Source organism: Panthera tigris, chromosome D2 (genome assembly GCF_018350195.1).
Source record: "Panthera tigris isolate Pti1 chromosome D2, P.tigris_Pti1_mat1.1, whole genome shotgun sequence".
Classification (NCBI taxonomy): domain Eukaryota; kingdom Metazoa; phylum Chordata; class Mammalia; order Carnivora; family Felidae; genus Panthera; species Panthera tigris.
The window spans coordinates 47,402,480-47,419,420 of NC_056670.1; the positions used below are offsets into that span (position 1 = coordinate 47,402,480).

At 45.1% G+C, this 16,941-nt stretch overlaps 1 protein-coding gene across 1 annotated transcript in view; it reads right to left on the reverse strand.

Moving 5' to 3' along the window:
• Positions 1-16,941, reverse strand: part of ALOX5 (arachidonate 5-lipoxygenase) — a 50,143-nt gene that overhangs the window by 26,245 nt on the left and 6,957 nt on the right. Inside the window, exons 3-4 of the mRNA XM_042960271.1 lie at positions 13,142-13,223; positions 2,408-2,530 (exon numbers count right to left, since the gene is read on the reverse strand). Of these exons, the coding sequence (XP_042816205.1) occupies positions 2,408-2,530; positions 13,142-13,223 (205 nt within the window). The remainder of the gene's footprint in view (positions 1-2,407; positions 2,531-13,141; positions 13,224-16,941) is intronic.

Consider the following 16,941-nt stretch of genomic DNA (forward strand, 5'->3'; position numbering starts at 1 on the left):
GATGACAGAGCTGGGAGGGAAGGAGATGCACTCGGAGACCCCAGGAAATAGACGTCACCCCACATGCAACTGAGTGGAGGATGAGGCCAAGGGAGGCACTGAGGCCAGCGGTTTCAACCCTGATTGCACACTGGAATCCCCCCGGGAGCTTTTAAAATATAGGTAGAGGTGGGCTACAGATGCTGGTTTAACAGTTTGGGCAGGACAGGCTGGGCCGAGGCAGCATGGAAGTAATATTAAACACACTTCTAGGATGGGACATGTGAGAGAAGAAAGGTAATTGTGTGTGTGTGTGTGTGTGTGTGTGTGTGTGTGCGCGTGTATGTGTGTGTGTGAGAGAGAGAGAGAGAGAGAGAGAGAGAGTGTGTGTGTGTGTGTGTGTGTGTGTGAAGTGAGGGCCCATGAGGTGGTACCAAAGGCCCCTGAGGGGTCAGAGGCCAGTGGGGTCAGACTCCCATTTTGACAGAGTTTACTGAGCACCTATTCTGTGGCAGCTGCTGTGCTAGGCTCCGGAGGTACGAAGATGACAATTAATTCCAGGAACACTGAGCAGACATAAGAAAGGCACAGCCTGGCCTTCACTCTACCGTCCATCCACCCACTCACCATCTATCCATCCACCCTCCAGGTATTTCTCCACCAACCGTCCACTCTTCTGCCCTCCTTCCATCCTCCCTCTCTTTCCATCCACCCCTCCACCCACCATCCATCCATCCATCCATCCACCCACCATCACTCCACCATCCATCCCTTCCCCATCACTAAGTAGAGGTGGGATGATTCCCCAAAGCAGTATCTTCTCCTCTGACCTCGCTGCCTCTCCATCCTTATCATTTTCTCTTCAAACTGCCCCTCTCAGAAGGCGTTTCTGTCCTGCTTGCACCATCCTGGTCAGGGCTCTGCCCTACCAAAGCCACCTGCCTTTGGGGATCCCTGGGTGGGAAATCAGATGTTTAATTGCCCTGATGTTTCCAGGGAACCAGATGTTGGGTACTACTGCATTACTAGTCCAGATGTTGGGTTTTAATTTTTCTCCCCAGTTGGTCCCAACTGTAGCAGGGGAAAAAATCCCCAGCTTTGGACCCAAAGAGATCTGAATGCAAATTCAGGTTTTGCCGATTTCTGCCTGAATGAGCTTAGGCAAATTCCTTGATCTGGATCCAGGTTATTTACCTGGAAGCGTTCAAGAACAGTATCTACCTCCCAGAGTGGCCGTGAAAGTGAAAACAGATGATTCTAGTAGAAAATGCCCACACCTAAGAGCCCGGCCCTCGGCAGAGGCTTGCTAAGTGTTAGACCCCTACCACTTGTTCCCTCTCAGGCAGCCTGAGGGACACCAGTGCAAATGGCCTTGCTAATGTGAGGGGGTTCCCTACAGAGGCTGATTGTGAGGCTGTGTGTGTGTGTGTGTGTGTGTGTGTGTGTGTGTGTGTGTAGAGCGCTTCCAAAGTGTCCAGAGGAAGAAGACTTTGGCACAGGCCTGAGTGTGGTCTCTTGTGCTTACCTTTCAGAAGTCTGACCAGAAGACGCCCTTCTCAAGGGGAGCAGCTGGGCACTGAGCGAATGTCGCCCCAGGATATGCCTACCTGAGGCCAGGGCCCCGTCCCGGGAGACTCTCATCCTGGCTGTGGGGCTGGCCTGGCACCAAGAAGTGCTGAAGCTCCACAGGGCATTCTATGGCTCCATCAGGTGGCAGAACCACGGATGGAGAGTTTTCTAGATTTGTATGCTTGTGGGAACTCCCCAGAGTGTTAAAGTACAACTTCAAAGGCTCCTCCACTAGCCCTGGGACGGGGCTGGGGCTCCATGTTTTTAACAAGCACCCAAGGAGTCTCAGGGTTTGGCACACTTTAAAAGCCCTGCCGTTATTCAACTGCAAAGAAGGAGCACAGAACTTGGGTCTCTGCCATTTATGAGCAGGAGCCACTGGGCAAGGTATGTGACTTCCTTATTCCTCAGATTCTTCAACTCCAAAGGGAGGGTAATCGTGCCTACCTCAAGGGGTTGTTGTGATAGACAACCCGGGGGGATGGGTGTCAGCGATCAGCACAGGCGTGGTGGCCATTACTACCGCAGAGCCCTTCTATCCAGGGGACAGCGTGGACCCTCTCCAACCCCGAATCGGCTATAGGGGGATGAGATATGGGTGGGGTGGGCACTCCAGGTAAAGACCTCTACCTTGGGCTGACAACAGAGCTATGTTTGGTGTCTGGAGCCATCCAGGTTATAACTTGGTTTAGATACAGGCTACCCTGCGGCTGCACATCGGATACAATCAAGTGATTTGGGAAGACCAGCTGAGCTGCTCCCCAGCCCAGAGCTCCCACAAGGAAAGGACTGAGGGTTCCATCCGCGGCCCTGGCCCCTGGAGGGACTGCCCAGCATCCTTGGGTTCTTGGAAACTCACGCTTTGGAGTAGTTCAGAACGAAGTCCACACCCTTCTCACTATCAAACTGGATGTCTCGGGGTAGATCCTTGTGGTATTTGGCATCGATACTCAAGGGGAAGCCAGGGTTCCACTCCATCCATCTGAGCATGAATAAAAAGAAGAAAACTGTGTAAAATGCCTGGCCTTTGGGCTGGCCCCTCAGACTAAAGCCTGCCCCTGCGGTCTGAGGATGTGCCCTCCGTCAGCCCGAGACGTTATAGCTGAGTGTGCATCCGTGACGTACTGGGACCCCTCCCGGGGTCCGGCAGTAGCCTGCTTTGCTGTGCCCTGAGCTTCACAGCAGGAGGTGTGAGGTCCCCTGCACCTGAGACTGGGCTCACAGCAGAGGAGTGGCGAGTGCAGTAGGTGTGCGCCACTGCGTAAAAGGAAGCTGAAAAGGAAGCATCAGAAGACCTCAGGGATCTGACGGGACATTCAACTGCCTGTCTCCCTCGGCACAGAGTTGCCTTGCCGGTCACCGGAGGTAGAAAGGGTTGAGGCCGCTCCACTTCCAGGCTGAACTGAACAGCCGGTGTCCCACCAGCTCGGTCAACGTGCCCCTGGACTGTGTGTGGTGGCTGGGGAAAGGGGACAGTGGGCACGCCTTCCAAGTAAGGTGTCCAGGGCAGCACGGTGATTGGACTTCGGACACAGACTGCCACCAGAGGCAGGTTTAGTGACTGTTAAAATCAAAATAGCTCCCCCCCCAAGACAGGCCATGCACTGTATCCAGCCCACATTTTCAGATACCGGTGTCCTTGAAACTTATCCTGCAGCATTGGGCACTTACATTTTGTTTTTTAAATTTTGCTGTTTTTTTTTCTTACGGCAAAACCAAAACTAACCCAAAGTGTCTGTTCCTTTAGGGCAGGGAAAACGATCTTGCATTTATTCAAAAATCAAAATTTACATTCTGGGTTAACAGCTTTTCACTTGTATTCCTAACTCTCCTCTTCTGAAACCTTTCTCACAACAGAAAGTAAAGCACTGAGAGTTGAGGTCATGAAAAAGTCTGGAGTCCCTTTAATATCATCTTGTGCTATTACTGTCCCCAAAATCCCCATGGTTTTTCATGCTGTCCTGTTGGCCAGGTAAGACTCCCATTGGGACCACAAGAGGCGAACAGGAGCTAGGTATGGTCGCCCGGAGCAAGTGCATTTTGAGAAACATTTTCTGTTGCATGGCACTGTCATTTATCACTGTTGGTTTAGTTACAGTATTCCATTTTCCTGGGCTTTAAGAAAACCTTCTCTATTTGTTGTTTGTATTAACACCAACGCTGATAAAATGTAGACAAGTGTACAACGTCAACTAATCTACTGATTTTTCCCCCTTTGTTTTAGAAAATAATTGATTTTCTTGGAACCTCCTGCCCCACTGCTGTTCCCCCCCACCTCCTCAAGGTGGCAGCACTAATGGATGGAAGTGCCCACCTTCCGTGGTCTGAAGACTACCTACCGCCTCTCAGTGCGTGGAGACTGTGCGTTTGCCAGCTCTCCACCAGACGCCTGTGTCCCTTCCACTGCAGGCCACTGCTACCTGAGACAGCTGACAGGCTGACCTGCACAGGGGCCAAAGATCTTCGTGCCCGTAGATAAATAGGCAAAGAAAAAAAATCACACTCCACAGGGAGTTGAACACGCCAGGCAGAGGAAATGAAGATGCAAAAAAGACATTTAATTTCTTTTTTAAAGACATTTAATTTCTTAAAAAAAGAAGTGTTAAAGAGATACAGTAGAATGTAAAAAGATTTTCTTTTTTTTTTCCTTTTTTTAAAGTAGACCCCATGCCCAACGTGGGTCTTGAACTCACAACCCTGAGATCAAGAGTCAGATGCTCTACGGACTGAGCCAGCCGGGTGCCCCTAAAAAGACCTTCTGCAGCCACAAAACATGATTTCTGAATTGAAAATTCAACAGAGAAATGGGAAAAGAGAAGAGTCACTGTGAGATCTAATTTGTTTCCTGCACAAAATGTATTCATTAAGGAAGTAATTACTGAGCACCTGTCATGTGCCAGGTACTGCTCTGTACAAAATGGAAGAAAACATAACACAAATACAGAGCAAAAACACAAAGAAATGGAAGCCATGATGGGGATTGCGGAGGGCACTTGTTGTGATGAGCACCGGGTGTTTTATGGAAGTGATGAATACTGTATACCTAAAACAAATATGACACTGTATGTTAACTAACTGGAATTAAAATAAAAACTTTAAAAGAAAAGAAAACACAAGAGACATGAAAGGCAGACCTAGAAGATTTAATATGCAGAGACTAAGAAGTCCAAAAGGAGAGAGAGGAATATAGAGAGAAGTAAAAATCAAGAAATAAGAGAAAAACTTTCTTAAGTTGAAAAAACCTCAATTTTCTGAGTAAGTCCTAGGTAGAAAGAAAGGGGAAAAGGGCATGTATAGATATATACTTATTACATATTAAAATGTCAAAGAGAGAGAAGACTGTGGGGGTAGGGGGAGATAGAGGGAGGGAAACAGAGAAAGTAGGGAGGGGGAGAGGGAAGGAGGGAGGGGATGGAAGGGAGAAGGGAAGGAAAAAGAAGTGTGGGGAGAGAGGGGAGGGAGGGGAGAGGGAGGGGGAGAGAGAAGGGAGGGAAGGGGAAAGGGGAGGGAGGGAGGGGGGAGGTGGAGAGGAAGGGAGGTGGAGAGGAGAGGAAGGAGGAGGGGGAGGGAGGGGGAGAGGAGAAGTGGAGAAGGGAGGAAGGAGGAGGAAGGAGGGGGAGAGGGGAGGGCGGAAGAGGGGGGAGAGGGAGAGGAGGAAGGAGGCACACAGAGACCAAACAACAGGATGGAGTAAGTGGGAGTGGAGCTCAGAAACTGGCTGCAGAGCCCACACATATCCCACCAGGCTGTGCCAGCTCTGTGTGCTATGGGCATCATCCCTGGGCAGTAGGAAGGAGTGTGTTATGTAATAAGTGACACCGGGATGTTTGACCCCCTACTTCACATCATGTATAAAAATACATGGCAGGTGAGTTAAAAGCCTAATGTTAAAAAACTAAATTGTAAAAGTTAGACAAAAATATAGGTATATTTATGTAACACTGGGGGTGGGGAGGGCCTTGTTATGTAAAGCAGGAAACCCAAAAGTTATAAAGGAAAACCGATACATATAGTTAAGAAAATAAAGAACTAAAATCTGCGACACAAGCAACAGTAGACAAATGACATATACCATACTCATAACGAAAAGGTGCTATCCGAACACACAAAGGGCTCCTTTAGATGAATAATCACAAGGACACAGAAAAATGAAGCATATAAACAGACAATTCAAAGAAGAGGCAATGCACAGAGGCTTAACTCACCAGTGGCAGATTAAAACAACCATGGGGTCCAATTTAGGGGTTTTTAGATTGTCAAAAATATAAAAGATTGACATGATCAGGTATGTCATATATATACATACACAACTGGAAAATTGCACCAAAAATTACTATAACATTGTGAGAAAGGATTTTTGTTAGTACTTTTAAAAATGAAACTGCTAATTTGACCCAGCAAGGTGAGTTCTGGAAATTGACAGTAATGAAATCACCAGGACATCAAGCTGCTTGTATGAGGTTGCCTCCTGCCACACTGTTGGTAATGCCAAATACACACACACACACACACACACACACACGAAGCGAACAACAGGGGAATGGCTGAATTCACATACAGCGAGAAATATGTGGCAATGTAAGAATGAGGAAATCAATGAGATACTATTTCAGACACATCAGACCGACACCAATGAGAATGTCTCAAGATGCAAAGTGTGTCAATGATGTAGGGAAAGTGCAACCCTAAGAAACAGCTGCTAGGGGTGAACACTGGCAGAACCCCTTTGGAACCCCAGTGGTAATATCTAGAAAACTCACAGTGTGGTCTGCTATCCTGCAGGTCTACTTCTAAGAATATTCCCTAGAGAAATTCTTCCATAAGAGCACCAGGAGACAGATGAGAGAGCTCACTCTGGTGTGGCTTGTGACAGCCAGATATTAAAGACTGTCTACATATCCATCAGCAGGAGAGTGGGTGAGCCTGGTGGTTTGTTCGTGCAATGGTGTGCTATACAGGAGCTAAGTGAATGGATGACACCTGTCTGTGTCAACCGGCTGCCTTTCAAAACAGAATGACGAGTGAAAAAAAGCAAGTCACAAAATGATCAAACGCTGTAGGTTACAAACCACTACTCTATCCGCTGCTGTGTGTGTGCGCACACCAGCCAGGTGCATACGGTCACAGTGAGAATGGGGTCAGGGCGTTATGACCTGCGTGGGCTTCTCCACTTCCCTGCCAGGCTGACTGAGGGACGAAGGCCAGCTGGGCTTGCAGCTCCCTGACAGATTGGAGACTATTCTTACTTTACTTCCAACTCTCATCTGGAAGCTCGAGAGTTCGTGTGAAAGAGGAACTCCTAGATTATGCAGACGGTGCAAAGTTCAGTGCTTCCTGAACGGAAGCAGAGGAGGGCGTCTGAAGAGGGCAGATGAGTGGAAGGAGGAAGAAACAATGACGATTAGATCTAAGAAGAGGGATAACTATTTCACTGGAAAAGCCCTTGGCCCCATCTCCCTAGACCCTGTCAAAGCCCTGTCCCTGGTGGTGAAACAAACACACCACTGAATCCATTGCTCCCTAATAAAGGGGTACTTCCCAAAGGGTGCTCCACGGAGTACTTGTTCTGTGAGATGTTAAGAATTGTATGCCCGGTTGGGGCGCCTGGGTGGCGCAGTCGGTTAAGCGTCCGACTTCAGCCAGGTCACGATCTCGCGGTCCGAGAGTTCCAGCCCCGCGTCAGGACCTGGGCTGATGGCTCGGAGCCTGGAGCCTGTTTCCGATTCTGTGTCTCCCTCTCTCTCTCTGCCCCTCCCCCGTTCATGCTCTGTCTCTCTCTGTCCCAAAAATAAAAAAAATAAAAAATAAAAAAACGTTGAAAAAAAAAAAAAAAAGAATTGTATGCCCGGGGCGCCTGGGTGGCGCAGTCGGTTGAGCGTCCGACTTCGGCCAGGTCACGATCTCGCGGTCCGTGAGTTCGAGCCCCGCGGCGGGCTCTGGGCTGATGGCTCGGAGCCTGGAGCCTGTTTCCGATTCTGTGTCTCCCTCTCTCTCTGCCCCTCCCCCGTTCATGCTCTGTCTCTCTCTGTCCCAAAAATAAATTAAAAAAAAAACGTTGGAAAAAAAAAAAAAAGAATTGTATGTCCAACTCTCTTGGGAAACACTGGGTGGGAAAAAAAAATTAACCACAGTCCACTACCCCAGAACTTCTCAGAATTCTCACTGCTTATGTGCATCAGGAACCTCCAGGAGGAGGAGGTGATGAACAGTTTCCCAAACTTGTCTCACCACGGGGAGAAAGTTATGGGGCCGCTGCTCCAGGGCACACTTTGGAAAATACTGCGTTAAGACAACATGCCTGTAAGACTAATTTATCTGCCATTAACATCTTAGTCTGAATGACAGTGGAACTGATAAAACTTCCTGTCCACTCTCCTAACAGGACACAAACTAGCCTGATTCTCTGCAAGCTGTTTAATGTCACTGCAGACTAGGATTCCTTCTTTCCACAAGGCCAAACGGATGCTCACTGTAGGGGCTGAAGTGGGGAGGAAAGCTGAGGAAGGAGCTGAGAAATAACAATGTTTTAAGATGGGAATGGTGGTGCAGAGCTTTCGGACAACGCCTTGTGCACTGCACCAAACACAAAAGTCCCAGAACGCATCACATGGTGTCTGAGCCCAGAGGCTCACACACGAAAGTTTTAAAATAAACCACAAATTCATAAATCTTTAACATTACTCAAGTATAATCAGATTACCCTCCTTCACCTGATATAAAGACATAAAAATTTTATTTTAAAATTTTATTATGAAATCAAACATAGAAACACATGTATGTATGTGTGGATATGTATATGTATGCACACATATGGAGAAAAATGCACAAAACATCTGTATAACCAACATCCAGATCAAGAATCAGAATGTTACCAGTATCCCCACACCGCACCTGCTTTCCCGCTTAGCCTCCCCTGATCACTGTCCTCCCTTTTATGAGAATCATTTCCTTGCTGTTGTCTATTGTCCCACTGCTATGTAACTGTCCCTAAACAACAGACTTCCAAACTCTATGGATTGGTCAGACACGGTGTGCCTCACTTCCGGTATCCAACACTGTACTTGTGAGGTTTGCCTATGTTGCTCTGCATAGCAGCAGGTCATTGACTACCCTTCTTTTGCTTTATTGGATTAAAAAAGCCTGACATACTGCATACTCTTTGTAGGAAGTTACACCATAGAGAAATACGTGGAAAGGTGTCATGGTCATCACTCCCCAAGAGCCTCGCCATAGCCCAGGTAACCATGCTGACTGGTTAGCATGAGTCCATCCATTCTTCTCCCTTGGAAGGAGTCACAGACTCAAGGTCTACAAAGGCCAAAGTAGGACCTGAAAGATGCCTTGACACAGACAGTGGACAGGTATTGGACTGAGGAAACCTGGGCCCTGTTTACTCAGAACTCCACAGCGACCATGAAACAAATCTATAGGCTGAGTATAGCCCACTGACCACCGTTTTCTAGATGAGCGCTCTAGATCATGTGTTATTTCCAAAAACAGCTATATCGAGTTGTAATTTACACAATAAAATTCACCCCTTAAAAGTATCCGATGAAGTTTTTTAGTGTACTTACAGAATTGTGCAGGCTTCACCAAAGTCTAATTTGGGGATATTTTCACCCCAAAAAGAAACCTTGTGCCCATTAATAGTCACTGTCCGTGTCCATCCCCAACTTCCAGTCCTGGGCAACCAACAGTCTACTAATCTGTGTCCACAGACTTGCCTGTTCCAGACATTTAATAAAATAGAATCATACAGTATGTGGTGTTTTGTAAATGACTTTCCTGTTTAGCGTAATGTTTTTGAGGTTCATCCGTGGTTTAGTATGTATCCGTAGTTCATTCTTTTTAATGCCAAATAACATTCCATTATATGAATATGCCACATTTTGTTTATCCATTCATCAGGTAATGGAATTTATGTTGTTTCCACCTTTGGGCTGTTATAAGTGATATTGCTATGAATATTGATATAAAGCTTGTGTGTGTGTGTGTGTGTGTGTGTGTGTGTAGAAACCTATTTTCATTACTCTTGTGTAGCCACCATGCACAATAAGAAAAAAGGGATAGAACTGGTAGTACGAAGTCTGTTCAAGATTTGAGAAGCTGTGGGGCACCTGGGTGGCTCATTTGGCTGAACATCTGACTCTTGATTTTGGCTCAGGTCATGATCCCAGGGTCGTGGGATCGAGTGCCATGTCGGGCTCTATGCTGAGTGAGAAGCCTGCTTAAGATTCTTTCCCTCTCCCTCTGCCCCACTTCCCTGACTTCCCCCTCTCTTTCTAAAAAATAAAAAAAAAAATTAAAAAAGGTTTGAGAAACTGCTAACCTGTTTTTCAAGGTGGCTGTGCCATTTTATATTCTACCAAAAATGTTTGCGGGCTCCACTTTCTCTTTTTGATTCTAGTCATCCTAGCGGGTGTGACATGCTATCTCACTGTGATTTTGATTTGCACTTTCCTGATGATTAATGATGTTGAGCATCCTTTCAAATGCTTGTGGGCCATATATTTTCTCTGGAGAAGTGCTTCTTCATTTTTTTTATGGCCAAAATAGTTTCCATGTATAGACATACCACATTTTATTTACAGATTCATCAGTTAATGGGCATCTGGGTTGTATTCACCTTTGGTTCTTATGGATAATGTAAACATTCAAATACAAGTTTGTGTGTGGACATATATTTTCGTTTTCTTAGGCATATGCCTAGATGTGGAACTGCTGGATTATCTAGTAACTCTTGATTTAACAACTTGAGTAACTACTAGACTGTTTTCCAAAGCAGCTGCACATTTTACATTCCTACCAGGAGTGTATGAAGGTTCTGATTTCTCCACATCCTCACAACTCTTGTTATTATCTGACTTTCATAGTAAATGTGAAGTGGTAATGATTTGCATTTCCCTAATGAATAATGATGTCAAGCATCTTTTCATGGACTTATCGATCATGTATATATCTTCCTTGGAAAAATGTCTATTCAGATCCTTCTCTATTTTTAAATTGGATTATTTGTCTTTATTATTGATTTGTAAGAGCTCTTTATATATTCTGGATACAAGTCCCTTATCAGATCCATGATTTACAAATATTTCATCCCATTCTGTGAGTTGTCTTTTCACTTTCTTGATGGTATCCTTCAAAGCATGAAAGTTAAAATTTGATAACATGAGCTTATCTATTTCTCCTTTGTTGTTTAAGCTTTTGTTGTCATATCTAAAAATACTTTGCCAATGCAAGGCCATGAAAGTTTACCCCTGTCTTTTTCAATGTTTTAGTTTTAGCTCTTACGTTTAAGTATTTGATCCACTTTAAGTTAATTTTTGTATGTGGGGTAAGGGTCCAATTTCATTCTTTTGCATGTGGCTAGTCAGTTGTCCCAACACCATTTGTTGAAAAGACTATCCTTTCTCCATTGAATTGTCTTGCTGCCTCTGTTGAAAATTAACTGACCATAAATGCAAGGGCTAACTTCTGGACTCTCAATTCTATTTAATTTCTCTATATATCTAACCTTATGCCAATACCACGATTGTTTTAATTACCACAGCAGTGTAGTAATTCTGATATTGGCAACTGTGAGTTCCCCAAGTTTTTTTTTTTCAAGATTATTTTGACTATTATGGGTTCCTTGCATTTCCTTATGATTTTTAGGATCATCTTGTCAATTTCTGCAAAAAAGTTAGCTGAGACTTTGATAGGGATTGTGTTAAATATGCACACTGCTTTGGGGAGTACTACTATTTTTATAATATTAAGTCCTCTGGTCCGTGAATGTAAGATGTCTTTCACCTTATTTAGGTCTTCTTTAATTACTTTCAGCAATGTTTTGTAGTTTTCATTGTGTAAGTCTTAGACTTCTTTTGCTAAGTTTATTCATAAATATTTTATTCCTTTTGATATTACTGCACATGGAACTGTTTTGTTATCTTTATTTTCAGATTGATTATTAGCATACAGAAACACAACTGAATTGTGTATATTAATCTTTTATGCTGCAACCTTGCTGGGTTAACAGTTCCAATTTTTTTTTTTTGGTGAACGTCTTAGGATTTTCTACATACGAGATCATTTCATCCGTGAATGGCAGTGGTTTCACTTATCGCTCTTTAACGTGGGTGCCCTTTCTCCCCTCTTGCCTAATTGCCCTGGCTAGAATCTCCAGTACAATGTTACACAGAAGTGGCAAAAGCTGACACCCTTATCTTGTTCCTGGATCTTAGGAGGAAAGCATGTAGTCATTTCCCATTAAGAACGATATGAACCGGGGACACCTACCCAGCTCCCCTGACTGAGTGGAGCTTCCGACTTCAGTTCAGGTCACAACCTCACAGTTCGTGAGTTCAAGCCCCACACTGGGCTCTATGCTGATACCTCAGAGCCTGGAGCCTGTTTTGGATTCTGTGTCTCCCTTTCTCTCTGCCCCTCCCCACACTCGCACTCTGTCTCTCTCTCTCTCTCAAAAATAAATAAACGTTAAAAAAAATGATATTAATTGTAAGGTTTTTTATAGGTGCCCTTTACCAGGTTGAGAAATTTCTGTTTAATTCCTATTTTTTTTAGCGTTATTCAATCATGAAAGAATGTTGGATTTTGTCAAATGCACTCTTATATGTCTTTTGAGATGCTCATGTGTTTCTTTGTTCTTTACTGATATGGTGCATTACATTAATTGATTTTTGGATATTAAACCAACCTTGCGCACTTGGGATAAATCCTATATTGTATATCTTTTACATGCTGTTGCATCCAGTTTGCTAGTATTTTGTTGAAAATGCTTACATCTATATCCATAAGAGACATTGGTGGATAGTTTTTTTACGATGTCTTTGCCTGATTTTGGTATAACACCGATCTCATTCAACGCACTGGGATGTGTTCCCTCCTCTTGCATTTTCTGGAAGAGCTTATGCAGGATTGGTACTAATTCTTTAAGCGTTTGGTAGAATTAATCAGTGAGGTCATCTGGGCCTAGGATTTTCTTTGTGGGAAGTTTCAAAATTACTGATTCGACCTTTTGGCTTGTGATTGTTCTATTCAAATTATTTATTCTTAAGTCAGTTTTGGTCATTCCTATCTTTCTAGGACTTCTCCATTTCACTCAAGTTATCTAATTTGTTGGTATACAACTGTCCATAGTATTCCCTTTTATACATTTTAATTTGTGTGAGGTGGGTACTGATGCTCCCTCTCTCCTACTTTAAAAAATTTGAGTTCCCTCCCTCTTTTTTTCTTGGTCTGTTAGCTAAAGATTTGCCAATTTTTTGGAGATTATTTATCACTTTTACAATAGAATTATTACCAGAAGACATAAAAAGTGAGGGGGTAATCACTACAATAGGAGGTGAAAGAACATTAATGTAAATCCAAGCTTTTGCTGCCCCATTCCCCCTAGATGCTGATATGGTTTCCCCACAGTTTTCTCCATAATGCACTTTACCATCTCTGCCTGGACAGTGGAGGTCAAGTGGATCTTGGGGATCGAGGAGCACTACAGGGCACTGGTGGCCTGGCCATTGCTTACCAGCAGTGGTCAGCCATACGCTGTGGGCAGAGTTCATTCGGGGCTGTCTGGTCTGACGTCATAACTCACCGATACTGTTTTTGCCGTGTTTCCAGCTCTTTACGTCTGTGCTGCTTGAGAATGTGAATTTGGTCATCGCAGGCCAACTTTGCTGTGAGGAAAGGACAGGTGTGAGAAGAGCCACGGGAAGAACAGTAACAACGTCCAATATTCAGGTTTCCCTCACACACCTGCCCATGCATCATCTTTATATGCATCATCTCATTTAAGCCTCTGAACACTTCCCCAGTTCATGTGTAGGAAACTGGGGCTTAGGGAGGTTGAATAGCTTTGCCTGTGAACTTTGCCCAAGGTCACACACCGAATGAGTGGATTTTCAACACAAGACTCATATCCATGCTCTTAGCCTATTATAAAAGACAAATCCAGTGCCCCCTCTTACTGCCTGCTCATTCGGCAAGCTGGGGGGCCTGCACCTTGGAGCTCTGAGAATCATGTCCACATACATGAGCCAGGCTTGGTGGTCATCAGGATTTATGGGGGCAGGCCAATGATTCTCTGGAAGGTACAGTGTATGTAGCAAGTTGCCTTAGCTTCCCCACATGTAAAATGGGTATGATAATGCCAATGTCAGGGTTATGGTAGGGATTTAGTGAGCACTTCACACAATGCTTGGCACCCAGTAAGTGGGAACAATGACTAACATTATTGTCCTTACAATCATCATGGACCTAGGCTTCCTCTTCCTCCCCCTAAGCCCAGATTCAAAGGTCTCTTGTCTCTCATCTCAGGAGTGGGGCAAGTGGCTAAAGTCAAGGTCAAGCTGCTCAGGGCCTTTAGAGCAGGAGAAGCCAGCTCATGACTACCCTTTATACTGTTATTTAGGGTAAAGCCAGAGAACACAGTGGGAGCCCAGACTAGCAAGATTCCAGAGCATCTCCTATAATTGTGCTTCTCCAGCTCTCTGTGGGTTTAAAAATTTCCGTTTAATCACAGACTGATATTTCTGTAAACTACAATAAAACTTAACTACTAGAAAAGAAATAAAAAACAAACCAAGGACATTCAAAGCATAAACCCTGTTTTTGTTATAAGATGCAATGGTCATAGAATAATTCTTGCAAGTTGCTATAAAAGTTTGTAAATGCCTACTCTCAGTCTCGGTACCCACCTCTTTACAGACCAACAGCTAACAGTTCCTAGCCCACACTCAGAGCACCTTCTGGCTGAGGAAGCTCCAGTCCAGGGCTTGGAACTGGGGCCCAGAGAGGAAGATCAATGGGGCACCTCTTTGTTCTCCAGTGGGGATGTTAAGCCATCCAGCGGGGGGCAGGGTTAAGGCCACTGAAGGCAAGATGAATATTAACTGACAACAGCTGCCATTGGCTGTAGGGGACACTGTTGTAGGCACTCGACATTCATCATCTCTAATCCACCTCGAAGAATTAGCTTATTTATCAGGCACCTGGCTCTGAGGCATTGAGTCTTCAATTTCAGTGGTATGAAGAAGTCAGAACGTGTGGAACTGCACATACCAAGTCTCAAAAGCTGTCAGCTCCATTTCTCCTGGCCCTGAGGGTGCCGGACATCTACCCCAGTGACTGATGGAACTTTTGGGAACACAGCAGGTGACAAAGCCTAGACTGAATGCCCCAGAGTTCTGGAGAGGGGGGTAGATTCCAAAAGACTGACATGAGTGCCTTAATGAAGCTGTCTCTTCACATAGGTGCTCTTGATCCCTGGGACCACAGTGACAGCTCTCTGACATTTATGTTCACCCCAGGTGCAGTGGTGGAGCATTAGATTGCAGAGGTTACCATGTCGCTCATGGGCAGGGTCCCCTCATTTCCGGATTGTCCAAAGGATTGGTCATTGTGCCATGGGGTGGATTAAAGATGGCCATAAATTCTTTGACATTCTTTCCATTGACAGGTGGGATCTATGTCCCCTTTGAGTTTGGATGGGCTCTGTGACTGCTTGGACCAACAGAATAAGGTAGAAACTACCCCCTGACAGTTTCCAGGCCCAAACATGAAGAGACCGGCAGCATCCACTTTCTGTCTCTTGGAATACTCGCTTTTAGAAGTCAGCCACCACATAAGAAGTGCAACTACCCTGTGAGGGCCAAGCCATGAGAAGCCCAACTCCACGGAGAAGGCTTCCAGAATGAGCTTCCAGGTGGAGAGAGAGGCCATGGAGCCCTGAGGTGCTAGACATGTGAGAGAGGAACCGTCCTCGAAGGGAGCCTTCTAGCCCATCGTCCTCAGTTGATGCTTTGTGGCTCACAGACAACCCACCCAGCTGAACCTTTCCCAAATTTCCATCCCATGATGAAAAAATGAAATGGCTGTTTAAATCCACAGAGATTGTTACACAGCAACTGATAAGTGAAACATGCTGGATGGGCAGCTTCCATGTGCCTCTTCAGAATCTACCCTTCACCTCATCCTGTCCCTGAAGGTCCCTGATCTTGTCCTCGATTTGAATGAATTGCATCAATAGGCTTTGAGTTGGGTTCAGCCCCTGGGAGCCCTGACCAGAGAGAGGAGGGCACTGGAGAGTGAGGAGAGGACATTTATTCCCCAGGTCCTCTCGTAGTGTCTCCCTGCTGTCTGCATCTCTACTAGGGGCCACAGCTACTCCCAAGGGGGCTCTGTCTCTAGGACACTCCCCATCTGGATTATTCTGGCATTCTTCCCCTCCCCTCACCCCACCAGGACTGGCAGTGCTAATGGTCTACATCTTTCTTTCTTTGTTTTTTCTTGTGATGAGAACTTTTAAATTTTTATTTTCACTCCACTGAACAGTGTAACATTAGTTTCAGGTGTACAATGTAGTGATTCAACACTTCCACACATTACCCCGTGCTCATCACAGCAAGCGCATTCCTTAATCCCCATCACCTATCTCACCCATCCCCCGCCCACCTCCCCTGATGAGAACTTTTAAGATCTGTCCTCTTAGCAATTTTCAAATATACAGTATGGTATTATCAACTATAGTCACCACCTAGGAAGTCTCAATACAATCAATTTTGAAATAATTCATCCCAAACCCATAAATTCTAAATATTAAAAAAAAAATTAAGCTTATATTTTTTGAAGGCTCTCCAGTTTGTGGTAATTTGTTATGGCAGTCCTAGAAACTAATACACAGAGTAAACCAAGTTTGGCCTACACCTTTCTTTTTTTATGTTTATTTATTTACTTTGAGAGAGAGAGGGAGGGAGAGAGAGAGAGCATGAGCAGGGGAGGGGGAGAGAGAGAGAGAATTCCAAGCAGGCTCCGTGCTGTCAGCAGAGAGCCTGATGTGGGGCTTGAACCCACAAATTGTGACATCATGACCTCAGCTGAAGTCAAGAGCCAGATGCTTAACCGACTGAGCCACCCAGGCCTCCTAGCCTATACTTTTCTAAACATCCTCATTTGAATGTGCCATATGTTTTTTGCTAGAAAGGGATGCGGGGTCTGTGGGGAGAAGGACTGCACAACCAAGACCCCTGGTGGGAGGGGCAGGGGAGAGACTTGGAGCTAGTGTTTTTCTGATACTAGAGAAAGAGAAGTGCCCTGTCCACAACTGTTCACATTCTGGCCACAAGACAGAGTGAATTTGGTGATTTTTTTTTTTTTTTCTGTGAGGTCAGGGAACAAAAATCTTTCTAGCTCCAATCATTCCGTTCAGAAATATTTTTGGAAATTGGTTTCTTAAATTCCATGTCAGAAACAATGGGAGGGGGCGCCTGGGTGACTCAGTTGGTTGAGCATCCAACTCTTGATTTTGGCTGAGGTCATGATCCCAGCGTGGTGGGATTGAGCCCTGTGTTGGTCTCCACACTCAGCATGGAGTCTGTTTAAAATTCTCTCTCTCCC